The sequence below is a fragment of the Melanotaenia boesemani genome, chromosome 16 (assembly GCF_017639745.1).
Source record: "Melanotaenia boesemani isolate fMelBoe1 chromosome 16, fMelBoe1.pri, whole genome shotgun sequence".
Taxonomy (NCBI): Eukaryota; Metazoa; Chordata; class Actinopteri; order Atheriniformes; family Melanotaeniidae; genus Melanotaenia; species Melanotaenia boesemani.
The window spans coordinates 13,778,346-13,792,348 of record NC_055697.1 but is presented as its reverse complement, the minus strand read 5'-3'; the positions used below and the strand labels follow the sequence as shown (position 1 = coordinate 13,792,348).

The 14,003-nt window shown below is 38.0% G+C and overlaps 1 protein-coding gene across 1 annotated transcript in view; it reads right to left on the bottom strand.

The window, feature by feature from the left end:
* The window catches only part of LOC121655555 (collagen alpha-1(XIX) chain), a 116,697-nt gene that overhangs the window by 83,097 nt on the left and 19,597 nt on the right, over positions 1 to 14,003 (bottom strand). The window contains exon 10 of the mRNA XM_042010300.1: positions 13,884 to 13,928. Coding sequence (XP_041866234.1) covers positions 13,884 to 13,928 — 45 coding nt within the window. The remainder of the gene's footprint in view (positions 1 to 13,883; positions 13,929 to 14,003) is intronic.

The following is a 14,003-nucleotide window of genomic DNA, read 5'->3' as shown; positions in this document are numbered from 1 at the left end:
GACTCATTATTTTATGCTTCCAAATCTGCCTCCCTCTGTCAGTTTCAATACAAACAGGCGTTCTCTTCACCCCCTGCCCACTCCCACCCTTCCATCCGGAAAATAGGATAAAATAGCCTGTGATTCTCTGTTGTCTTCCCAGAAACATACAGACCTCATTATAACTTCAAGGCTGGCAGACTGTGCATTGCACCTACAATTATGCTGTGAGTTCTACCAAAAGACAACACCATCCCCCTAAATAATAAAAAAAAAAGCAGCAGGTATGGCAACTAATTACAGGAAAAGCGTTTCTTTTCATTCATGGAAAAGGCTTCCACAGAGTGATGAAAAGAAAAGGAAAATCTAAAGAGACAAATATTTTCTGTACTGGTACAAGAGTTAATCTTGTGAACATGATTTTGCATCAATTTTCACTGTTGCACTTCCAGTTTGGCCAAAGCCGCAGGCTTGTGAAACCACTCTATACCTGTATAACTACTGGCTTTCTTTTACTTTTTTACATTTAAAACCAACTGTCAAACTTATTCTGAATCATGCCTCTATAAGCAGCTGCCAAACCATTTTGCTGTAGGCTTGGAAAAGCCCAAGTATTTGCAGAGTACATTCATAATAAAAACATCATGAATCCACAAATGCACAAATACAGTGTGTGGAACATATTCACTAAGCCAGGTTAAAAGCTACTCAATCTTACCATAAAAACATGTCTTGTTGAGTTATTGTAACTAAAGCAATCTAGCATGTGGCTTGCAATGTATAGAGTAGCAATTATGGTGGCACTTTGAACTGATGGGGACACACATTATCTCCCTGAATCAAGACAAAGCAAACACAGTCAATACGTCCAGCCTCATCTGTGGGCAAACTCACTTTGCTTCCTTTCAGACCCAATGGACCAACAGGCCCTGGGAATAAAATATATATATATACAATGCATCTTAGAATTAGAGTAATGGGTTGAAAATTGGCTAAATCAAAAACAACCCAACATGTACTACTATATATCAGTATGCTGACACTCATCCAGTCACATGCAAGTCTATGATTTTCAACCAGTCAGTTAAAGAGCAGGAAGATCCACAATCAGCTTGTTACACTGCATCAGACCTTAATCCTCTCCCTTGTTTATCCTCATTTCACTTTGGTTTAGCAAGGACAGCGGTTGTCATTGCTTTTAAACCTTGAATCAGAAAACCTCGGGTTGGGATTGGACTACGCTTACTCGGGTGAAGTCAAGCCTCTCTGTGTTAAAATGTGAAAGCAGAAGGACATCTCACACGAGGAGTGATAGCTGATGAATGAGGCCTGACACATATTGACAGGCTAAATTTGCAGCAAGCCTTGTTAGGTGTGACACATTTGGGCCAGTGGCACCAACTCTTTGAAATAAGTTAGGGGGGAAATAGGAAAGCTGGAGAGTGTGAGCAGCCTGTAAAATGACTCAGAAATCCAGTAATTTGTCATGGTTAAATTTAGAGTCAGATAGGCTATTAATAGTGAATTATATATCTGCAGTGGATGATTACCTACCCTTATCACATTAAGTCTTTCTACCAGAGATGTGACTAATTCATTGCCTATTCCCTGCAAGCCTCGTCTTAAACACTGTCATTCAGAAAACAGAAGTCATGGTAATACTGGTATAAAATGATGGCTTGAAAGGTAACAATGGCTTGTAAGGTAATGATAGCAATACCGTAACAGCTTCTCTTTAAGTTGCATGAATAATGAAATCACTATTAAATTATTTTATCAGATTCAGTTAATGTGCTCTCTCTGCCTACAGACACTGTTAGTTACAGGGCAGCTGTCTCACACAAGCCCAGTTCTTTATTTAAAGTAACAACCAAACTACTCTGCAGGGACAATATGACACAAGGGACTCCAAATTCCCAGCTCAGTTATTATAAGAACTGTGGCTTTAGTTAAGAACAACAAAGGCACAAACAATTTCAAATTCAACTTCTGCAAAGTTTTAATCTATGAATAAATTTATTATTACTTTTTTAAAATTTGTTTTAACCCTGTCCTATCCAGCATCATGATATGCAAAACAGTGGTCTGTGTGCCAAATTGTGCCAGACAGTTTTGCTCTACTAACGGAGGCATCTTATATATATGGCTGCCATGGATATTTTAGATATTTTTTAATTATTATTTCATTTGTATTCTTATTTATTTGTTGCTCTGCTGTTAATTGATATATTAACTCTGAACCTGACAGGGGAAACAAAGGGAAAAAGGAGATGGGTAAAGAAACAAAAGAACAGAAATTAAACATGGAAAGGAAAACAGACTAGGCAGCCATACCCACAACAGTGATTGCTATAACAATATAAACAATTTCAATGATAGAAAAAAGGAATATAAGGAATTAAAGAAAATAGGGAAGTACAAGGAAATAAAACAAGAGGCAGAAATCTAGATCCAGCTGCTACGTGAAGCAAACATAACGCGTCATATAATCTTCTCAAAATAGTGCAACAATCATCAAAACTACCTGCAGAGAGAGAGAGATACATTCAGACATACAAACAGTAGTAGCAACCACCCAAAATCAGATGGAGACAGGAGCAGGTCTGTGTGCACACACGTGTGAGCATGTTGGTGTAGCCATGTGACAGGGATGAACCATGTGCTTGTGAGGGGGCCGCAACCGCTCCCAACCACAAAACATAAGTGGAAGGCAGGGAAGACCCAAGGATCCAGGAGGCCCACAGAGTACAGAGCCCAGGAGAGCTGAAGCAAGGAGAACCACGCACCCTTCCCAGTCTAGAGCAAAGGAGGCCTCCGACTGGAGCCCCCCAGCACCACGGGGCAGGGGTGTAGAGCAACACAGGACAATGACAAGCAGGGCTGGTGGGCACTGGGTGCCAAAGCCATAGCTGCATGGAAAGCCAGCACCTCAGAGGCCCAAGAACCACCCACATCCCCTTGCAGAGCCCTGCCCAGGAACCTGACAGCAACAGACTGCTCCAGACAAAACCACCACGGGCCAGTGCCACCCAATACCAAGACCAGGCGCAGCAGAGTGAAGGACATGTCCGCAGCCCCACCGCACCCCTGCTCCTACCGACCACCCCTCCCATCTGCCAGACTCACCTCCACCACCACCACCCCAAACCCCTCCCTACCACTAGACCCTTCACCCACCCACCATCCCCTCCAAACCCTCTCCCAACCACCCTTGATGAGACCTTATGATTACAATGAAAATGACCCAACAACTGCCCGTAGGGGTTGTAGTTTGTATCTGTTACTGGAAGAAAATTCAAGCCATATTTAAGTCTCTTTTTAGAGACCATTTGGCACAATTAGAAACTGATTACTCTTCAGTTTAATTGCAAATCTTGAATTAATACACTATTCCTCAGTCACTCTTTATTGTCTTCTTGTTGTTTATTTAAGCTGGTACAAACTGCATTCATCACATTCATTTGTTCTACACCGCTAATGTTACAGAGAGAGAACGAATTGTCCGTAACAATGCATGTGATCTGAAAAGGTGAAATGGAAATAAAGACAGTACATAAATAGCACTTTTCCACTGTAGTTCATACAGTCTTTCAAGCTACACGGTGCTTTTTATCTACCATATACACACTGATTAATTGCATCAGAGGCAAATGAGGTTCATTGTCAATTGCAGGGATGTAAAGAACTAAACAATCTAAATCTACTTGTCATTGTAATCACTTCTGATATTATGGCTCAAAATCTATCTAATATTCGTCGATTCAATCAACAAATTAAATTGACGTTTTGATGCAATCCATTGGTTTCCTTAGCTAGGCCATTATGTTTTATGAATTTGCCTCTATGAATACTGACTGGATCATAATGAATTGGCTTGGATTGATTTTGTCTGTGTCCTGGGATGACTGCTCTGAATTGGTGCTATAAAGCTGAGTTGTTGGTTTTATAAACATCAACACGTCTTCTGTGATCTGAACTTTAAGAATATTTAGAGCGACTCCGCTAAATAAAACAGTCACCATCACGACATTTTAACAAAAGATTAACTTTTTATCACTGCATTTCAGTCATTTATGGGAAATTAGTCCGCAATGAAGTTTGAAAATGTGACAAGACTTCACAACTGAGTCTAACTGTCAGATGATGTTTAAATTATTTAGTCATATTCCTCCTGTAATCTGCCTTAATGGCTAGACCTGTTACAGCTAAAAAGTTCTGTAAATAAACAACTCATCAGTGCTGATTTTAAAGTTGCTAAGTTTTATATCCTGTTTGTTAAGCCTGTATGTAAGTTACATGTATTAAACTAATACTGAGGAGACTAAACTAATTATGATATAGGAAACACAATTTTACTATGCATGTATTTCAGCATAGGTAGTCTTTTTAAATGTTTGTGTTGGTATCTAAAATCTATTTTTAAGCTGTTATCATTTTAGGTATTCCTATTATTAATGTTTCAGTGCTGTTGTAAAATGGACTTTCCTTCCACAACATTCTTTGCTCCTGCCAACTGCAGACACCAGGCGGTTGGTTTACAAAGGGCTGACAGGGAACAGCCATATTACAAACTAAATAATGCCAGTGGTATAAAGTTTGTAATATGAGTTGGTTTATAGTGGCACATGTCCTTATTAAAATATCACCTCAGACAGAAGTTCAGTCAGCAAACAAGTCACTTCCTTACCAGTTCCTGAATGACAGCTCATCCTGTTTAAAACTTTAATTACATCAGTCAGCAAGACAGATAAAGTTTTGCCAAAAAATAAGCTTGCACACTTAAACAGATGACTGCAACATCAGTGACGAGACTGGTATAAAAAACAGCGGTACTGTGTGACAACGCAAAAGCTAGAGTAACACAAGAATACCAGAGCAATTAAAAAAGTGAGCCACCACGTAAGGAACATGGCATAAGTATATACAAATGTCATTTAACAACTTTAGACTGTTTAAAGAAAGTTTAAAACTCAAAATTTTAACTTCTCTTTCCATATCTCAGGTTAGATTAACCTCCGACTTCACACTGAACATTATAGTGAAAAGAAACAAACACTTTAATGTATTTAGCTTTAATTTATTGTTTATTGTGTCCAGTATTATAAGTCTTGACAGATTTTACAGCACTGTAGCTACTATAGGGTTTATACCCACTCTTTGTCACTATAAACCTGATGATCTTGTTGTGCTAACCTGGGAAAAAAATTCTTCAATATGCATTTGGTATTTATGTACAATGGGTGCAAGATGTGTGCGCAGAGCTGGGCTTCTTTCATCATAGATTGCACTGGTTTGATTTTTATCATATTTTAACATAAGGTCCTATACCATGCAATTATTTTTATATAAAAAAAAGAAATAGCATCATGCATGTTAGGAAATAAATGTCAAGACAGCTGAAATAAAGCATTTTTCTTTAAAAATGAGATAAGTCATAATTTTTCTTAGTCAAAACACTATTCATTGCTTTCTCCATCTAAAGATACTAACAGAACATATTTTCCTCACATTTTCTGTATATATTGCCACTTTTCTTATAACTCAAACAGCTTTACATCTTTGTAACATTTTCCATGTTGTGTGTTGCATTTTTACAGTGTAATTTCAAGAATTACATATTAGGTTATAAACAACTTATCATCTGAATTATTTTTTTTCTAATATCAAAAATCTTTAAAGAACTACAGCATGTGTTCTTTCTTTTTTTTAGATTGAGCATCATAAAAACAATTTCTGGGAAAACAATTAGCATTGTCTAAAAATTTTGCAGTGATTTCTAAAAGCCAGATGAGTCAAAAACAAATAATCCTTTAAAATAAGACAATCAATGTAAACTGCACAGTTTCAAACAGTTTCAGCTGACCACCGCTGTTATTTTATGAATTGTTTTGTGTAAGTAAAAGTGAGAAAAGTCTCATCTCTGAAGAGGGAAACATCTAATGATCCCTTAAGGGGAAAAGGCTTTTTTTTTCCCTCCAACCTTCCACACCGGAGCCTTGTTTAGATGCTGCGCTTCAATCTAATGGACTTAGTTGTGAGCCTGTAGGTCTAATTCAGGTGCACAATGACGTGAGGGGAAGCAGACTACAGGGGATGGATATATATTGTTAGTCTCTGTTGCAAGCTGTGGGCTTTGTTGCATTGAAAGGGTAGGATAAAGGAGGGAGATAGGCTTGCACCGGCTGTGTGGCAGTTGTTCCTGCAGCACGAGGTCAGAACACTGTGGGGAGCTGTGCACACTTGCCTGCTAATTACACACACCACTGTGTCTCGTCACTCCTGAAGCGGTGGGGCCATAAGACAGTCTGGCAACTTCCCAGCACAAGACAACTAAAGCAAGCAAATAAACAAAGCCAGGGAAGTAGGGACGAACAAATACAGACTAATTATATTTACTTATAGCTTTTACCAAGCAGAACAGCTGCAGGTCACTGCCCTTGTCTGAGCAGAGGTAGAATGAGTGCATATGTTAGTTATTGTACACAATTTAATCATTGCAAACTAGCTTTTCCCTATTGGAGGCTAAATAAAAATTAAAGGTATAGTAAATATTCAGCTGTATTTGTGGGGAAATGTTGTCACACTGAATGACAGACCCTTAAAGCTCTTTGGAACAAGATCTGTAAGTAACATGGATATCTTGAGTGCCGGCCTACAAATGCCAGGGAGGTTACAGCAGGAAATGCCTTTTGTGACTTTCCATTTACTCAGCGATACACCACCACATTCACTGTGGTGTAAGACTAGTCATACTGACACTGAGAACAGGAAAAGATAGCTAATTAACATGTCTATTACACTGAATAAATAAAACAATGCCCAACTGTGTGGGGATATCATAGTACAGTCAGAAATCCTCCACCGTAGGAGATATCATGTTCTATCAGCACTGCTTGACTCTTTTTCTCTGACACTTCAATCTACAGCTGAACATCCTGTGTCCACCGATGTAACTTGAATTACCCCCAAGATAACACAGCGTCCCCCCGCCTCCCACACACACACATCCCACAAGAGGTGTTCCTGCAAAACGATACAACATCACATGCTCATAGTCAGAATTCTGGTTTCTCAGGTGTCAACTGAAGCTTTAAATAACATACTAGCTTTAAAAATGGAATATGAGCTAATTGAAGTAAAAGGACGGTTTGGGTAATGGAGTCTGTCACAAGAGAAGTTAGAGTAAATAGGTTAACTGAAATTATCAACAAGTTTGTTTGTTTCTGTCTGTTACAGGTGACTTTTTTTTACTTACCAAATCCATTAAAGACCATTGCAACCACAGTTCAAAGCATCATAAACAGTCTCTCTGCAGACATAAAGATGTCTTGCCTTATTCTTGGTTCATGCAATGTGTTTAAGTTAGATATGATGTAAACATTAATACTTCCTACTATGTCCATATGACATGTGCTAAGATGGCTGTCATCATTGGAGAGTTTCTCACTCTTAGATAGGATAACAATGAACCAGGCAGCAGATAGAGGAGGAGGAATGCATGGCCAGCTGGTGATGCGATTACTAATAACTGTTTATGTGTATAATGAGACTTTCATTCTTTGTGCTATAAATGATGTGAAGTGATCCTTTGAGCCTTTATAGCAGAAATGCTGAACTGCTTTGTGATTTTTGTGATTTACTCTCCCTGTTTGACGAGTTTCATAATAAAACCCAGAAGAACAATTTGTTTAACTTGAGACTCATTCACAAGCCTTTACTTGGTAATTAGGAATAATTTTCTCCATATATTATACGTATTTACACACAGGATTAGTTATAATCTACCTATTCAGTGCTAGAGAACCATTTTCTGTCTTTGGGACATTCAAGTCTTGTAGAGCTGATTACTGTAAGTGATTAACTGGTGGGACGTGGTCTTATTGAGTCGATGAGGCTCAACTTCATCCACTCATTTATGGAGACACAGATGATACTGGTTTTAACCCATTAATCATGGTCCTGTCTGAGCTCACTGATGAACTGCAAGGACTGGTTACAGCCTATTTTTTATTTTAGTGTCTTGCCATCATATTAATTCAAATGCAACAAAGGGTTAGGTCAAGAATTCAAATAAATCACAGAAAGAGCACAGCTGCTGAAAAGTCTAATTATGAACAGCCCATCACAGCATGATTTATGCTGTCATTTCCTTAGAAGGAAGACTTTCAACAGATTTTTAAAAGGATAAATAGCACAACGCTAAATTTAAAAATGAGCAATTCCAACAAATGTTTCTGCATTACAAGAAAATTCTGATATTTTAAAACCTGAGCTTTATATCTCAGTTTTTCTGGTCAAATTGAGGGACAGCCAGTAACAGACTGAAGTTTCTTAAGGAGCAAGTAGTTCCAGTTTAATCACCTAAACAGTAAACACCTTGTGTTCTGTTGTTGCTGGTCTGGATTGATGAAAAATAACAAGACACTTATTGTACAGAGATGCTACAATTGTATTTAGTTGATTTTTTTATAAAATTATTTTTTTTTTTTTACCAAAAAGCTCAACTCTATTCAGATGTCAAATGCAATCTGAGCCAAAAGAAATATTCACAGTAACTTGTAGGCTTGAAAGTAATAAATTTTGTTATCAAGCTGACTATCCCTTCCTTTTTTATTATTTACTGTAGTGGAGCTCAGGCTGAATATACTATTTCTAAACCAAAAATGAAATCTTTCTGTAGTGATGAACTTGATGCATGAGGGGGAAAAAGTGAGGAAGCAACATTTGGACTTTTTAATGAAAAATGACTTTGGGCACCTCCGGAGTGCTGGATTTATTCTGAACATGGCTGCTTCAGTTCCAATGATTTCACTCTATGAACCGTAATTAAATGTGGCAGCTCAGCTGTTTCTTAGGCAAGTATTTAGTTTGGCTAAGTGAAAGCACAATGGCAAGTCCAAAAATGTAAATAATAAATTAAATTACTGCTGCTTTGCCTGCTGCATTGCACAGTATTGATCCTGCTACTGCTGTTTAATGCTAATACAATCAAGAAGCAGGCGACATTCTACATTTGTGTTTTTCAGCGAGCTGTAGATCTAATGAAAGCTAATTGTAAGAGTTGCTTGTGACTAGGTAATGCAGTGATTCTGAAGTAGATGAGGCAGGACTCCGCAGTAAAGTTGGGTTTCACTTTTAACCTTGCATCAAGCTGCCAACCAAGGTGGTCAAACATTACAAATAACAAAGAACAATAGTTTCATTTGTTAGCTTGCCCTGCTCGTTACCTTTGTCATTTTCAAATTTTCGTCTCCTGGATGTGTCTCTATTTGCCAAAAAAAAAACAAAAAAAAAAACTATCTGATTCATAATCTGTGTGGGTCTATTTTATGTGTATATAACCAACAATAACATTATTAGACATCATAATTTTCTATTTGTATATACCTACTGATTGTATCATTGATAAATAAATTGTGCTTTGGGCTTGGATTGTCTTTACACTTACAGTGAGGCCATTTTTGTTTCAAAAAGATGAACTCCCTCCTGTTCGTACACTACGCCCTGCAGACCATCATCTTGGCAGAAACTAGTTTGTGTGAGGTGACTACTGCCATTCAAGCAGGCCAGGAAATCCCATCAAACCAGGATTTCTTGAAGAAAAATGCTCTTCTAACAGCTGAGGGCACCTACTGCTGCAGAGTGGAGGTAATTTTATCAGCTAAACTTATTTTCTTAACCTGGAATCAGAACAAGCACATCCATTTCCACATTATTTTTGCAACTATTTAGTACTGAATCAGTTCCTAACATTTTTGTCCAATCTTATCATTATCATAATCCCTCTGTTATCAGTCACACAGATCTTTAAATTGGTGTACAACACTATCTATACGAGAAGGATCCTAATTGACTCCAGTTTTAGAGTGTACCGGCTCCTTGTCTCAGCTGATGTGTCACGCTGTTACTGTTCTGCTTCACTTTGACTGCACTCATCAGGATGTATCTCCTGCATTCCTCAAGTTCCTAAAATGATCTGTTGTAAGAAATGGAAGTTTAACACTTTTGTACTATATTTGTAAGTCATATTTTAACAAGAAAATAGAAAAAAGTAAAAAGTTTACCCACAAGCATAAAACTCACAGTATTTGTAACAGTATGCTGAAAACTGCATCTGCTGCAGAATAACGGTGAGACTCTGCCATCTTTGTTCTTTAGCACAAATATAGATGTTAGCTTTTTGGATGTATTAAGTCATTTGTTTGCTCGGCAAACAAGATACGGCAGGTATCTCTCCTGATTTAACAAGAGCAGCTGTATTTGTGTTGGGCTAAATATGGAATCGATTATCTTACTGTCATCCATAATGGCTACCTGAAATGTTGGACAAACACACCTGATGGAGACAATGCTTCTAAAATCTGATGGCCATTTATCACCATGTTGTTGGTGCAGATAACTCAATGAATCAGTAGAATACATCCACGCCTAGAACAGACTGCCTGACAAAGGAAAGCCAAACAGAGATTACACTAGAGAAACTTCTCAAGCAAACATAAAACGATGCTCTTTCTCCTACTTTGTACTTAGCAAAAGCTCAGTTCATGGTAGCAAGATATTAAAACACTGAGTCACCCCTTTCTACATTTCTAACTAGTAACTGACAACTCTATGAACGTGAAAGTGTCTTTTCTTGTTTGCCTGCCACACACAGAGTAGGACAAAGCAGGGCAGCTTTCAGAAACTTGGTCCAAATCTGTAAATGAAGTACCTCAACACTCTTTCAAGACAACCCCTTACCCATATAAATGGAAAAACCAAATCTTACCATCAGCATGAGCAAACTGACCACCCCAGTTGATGAAAAAAAAAACTAAAAAACATGTGCTGTATAAATACCTAACTAATTTTGATCTGTCTCGCAGCAACAGCTGAATTTGATATCAGTCCACAGGGTGGACCCTTTCCTTCTCACACTGAATTGTGCTTAAAAACCTGATTTTGAACATTTCTGAACAGCTGTTTTACTTGATAACTGTCACAGTCTCTCCACAAAGAACTCGCTTCCAGCTGTTTCCAGTTTTCATACCACTGATATGAAGACAAGTGGAGCCCAGACTGAACCAGTGAGTGAGGAGCGATGTCACTCTTTACTGCTGAGTGCTGAAGGCACAAGTAGCAATCAGTAAACACTGTGCATGATCCAAGAAGTTGTGTACATTCGTTCGCAGCCTTCCATTACAGTTTGTGTGATGTTATGACTACAAATCAGTCAGCTTTTGATGTGAACAGAGTTCATTTCCAGTTAGGTGGTCTTACTCTACTTCAAATTCAGATGTAAATAAAGTTGATTATGGCATTCATATGCAAATAATCCCATGACCTCAACTGGCTTTTCAAGATGTCAGTGGCTACTTATGTTAGAACAAAAGAACCCATGTTGTGTGTGGAGGGACAAACTAATGCTTGAGTTTATACTCTGCCAGTTCAGATCCCCCCACTTTAATTGGTTTTCTGCTCATTTGCAAGTACTTTTATCTGGGGTGCACCTCTCAAGCTAATGCTGGGAAAAACAGATGGAGGCTGATAAGAAAGGAAAGCTTGAAATCAACAAGTAGAAAATCTTTCCTGTCAGAGAGGATTCCTTGTAGTCATCTCTGACTATTTGAAATTCTTAATCCTCAGCAGCAATTGGAGCCATAACTAGACTTTACTCGTGCATAATGCTTACAATCACTAGATGACATCTAGTATTACGTTCATGTTTTTCTGTTATTTAAAGCAGAAATAATTATGAAAAAATAAAGAAAAAGTGAGATCTGATCTGAAAACCTGTTGAAAATTAAGCATTACAAAAACTAATTATAATTCTACTGGATAATTTAGTAGAAAATAAATTCTGCATCCTAATTTAAAATGATTAGCTGCCACACTAAAGTTGATGTGAGTAACATTGATAACCTCATTACAATGCAGTGTTCTGCCAGGAAACCTTAAGTCCTGGCATTGCGGATGCTACTTTGACATGGACCACCCATCTAAACAATACTGCAGAGCCAGTGCTCATCCCCATGGCAACGCCATTCCCTGACTGCAGCAGCCTCTCCTAGCAGGACAAAGAGCTCTGATCCCCCCTCCCCCCGAACCCACAAGACCAAAAGGACCTGCTGCCAACATCCTGCTGCCAGCCAAAGAGGTCCATAGTCCAAGCCCCGATGGGTCAGAGCTCTTTTCCTCGTACGAGGAGGATTGAGGATCTGCACAATACTGGGCAAGTCTTCTAGTGTTGCGACTGATGGGTAAATGTTTTGTCATTTGTTTTTTTCTTTGTTTTGTTGGTTTTTTTTTTATCTTGGTGTAAACAGCTCTTCAGCCTGTGAGGAGGTTGATTTATTTCTCTTTTTCTTTTCTTTTATTTCTGTTATAGCTCAAATTATAGAGGTGATGATGAGGACAAAAATTGACTAAAATCAATAAATCAAAGTACTGCAGATCTTCATGTCTATCCACAAAGATTTTACTGAACTAATACTCATTTTCTTGTGTGTAAATTTAATCTAAACCAAAAGTAGAATTGTAATCGACTTCTATTTTCATTTGCATTTTAGTAATAATTTTTATGCTTGTTCTGTGATGCTTGTAAATTGTACGTTGTTGCAGGTTTTTCCACACAAGCCCCCTAAGAAGATCAACCTAACTAAATCAGACCAATTTTATATGTATGCAAACGGTAAAAGTATGCAAAACCCTTCACTCAGAATCAGGTGTGACCACGTCCTGCAGCAATAACTGCAACTTAAATGTTTCTATTTGCTGTTGACTAGTCCTCCATTAACTTGGAGGAAATTTATAAAGTTTCACTCTACAAAATAGGTTCATGGTTGGTAGATTTTTTTTTTTCCCTCATGAAATATTCGCTATAAATGTATCCACAACATTCTCTTTTAGTTCAGGTCAGGGCTTTGATTCAGTCATTTCAAAACAATGACTTCATTCTGGCATCCTCTAACAGAAGGACATGTACTCTCATGGAAATATGACCCCATTTCCACTTGTGATTCAGTTCCCAGACACATGTACTGTTATTTTACTACAGAATTAACTGGTATAATGAATCCATCTTTGCCCTGATGTAGCAACGCAGGCTCAAACCGTGACCACAACCAGCAAATCACATCACAGATACGTTAGGGTCCGTATGTTGGTATGCAACACTTTCCATTCTTTAAATATAATTGAATTTAAACTAAAAACTTCTATATCAGTCATTTCTGATCGTAAAACATTTTCTATCAGCTGCTTAGTTTGCCTGAATGAGCTTTAGCAAAATTCCAGCTGGCAGAGGAAAACTCACCCAGACTTCACCTTCAAATTACCTCCCAATTACAAAGGTTCACATTTTTTATCACACACAGGTATTTAACATCAGATCATTTCCTCCATTAAATAAATTATCTAAAAAACTTTCTCCTTTTCCTTAACTGAATAATATTTATCCACTTTTAAAACTTCTGTGAAAATCTCAAACTAGGTCAGATTTATGTAGAAATACTGAAAATCCTAAAAAAGGTCCACAAACCTTCAAGCACCACTGTACATTAGTTTAATCACAGCAGCAAGATTTGAGTGGGTGCAATAAAAAATGACCTGGAATGACATGGAAGAGGGCTTACAGGAATTTAAAAAATTAGCTTAGTCCATTAGTATGCCAGGCTGCATACAGTACATATCAATTAACTCCACTGCAGAAGGACATTGCGGATTACAGTAGAACACTGTTAGATCTCCTTCAGCAGATATGACAGCTGCCTGAAAACAGCCACACAGAAAATTCTGCCTTACTTCTACCTCCAGGGAATCACACAGAAAATGAAAAGCCTATAAGAATTGATTCCCTGACGAAACTAGATCGGGTTGATGTGCTATGTATGGAATATATGTCTGCTGGAGATAGTAGTACTTACCTTCTCTTCATTGATTCCCTTCTGCCCTTCTGATCCAAGTTCCCCCTGCAACGACAAGATTGAAAGTTAAAAGGCTAAGTAAGGACCCTTGAAAAGTTTGTACTTGAATTTTCTTTCTCT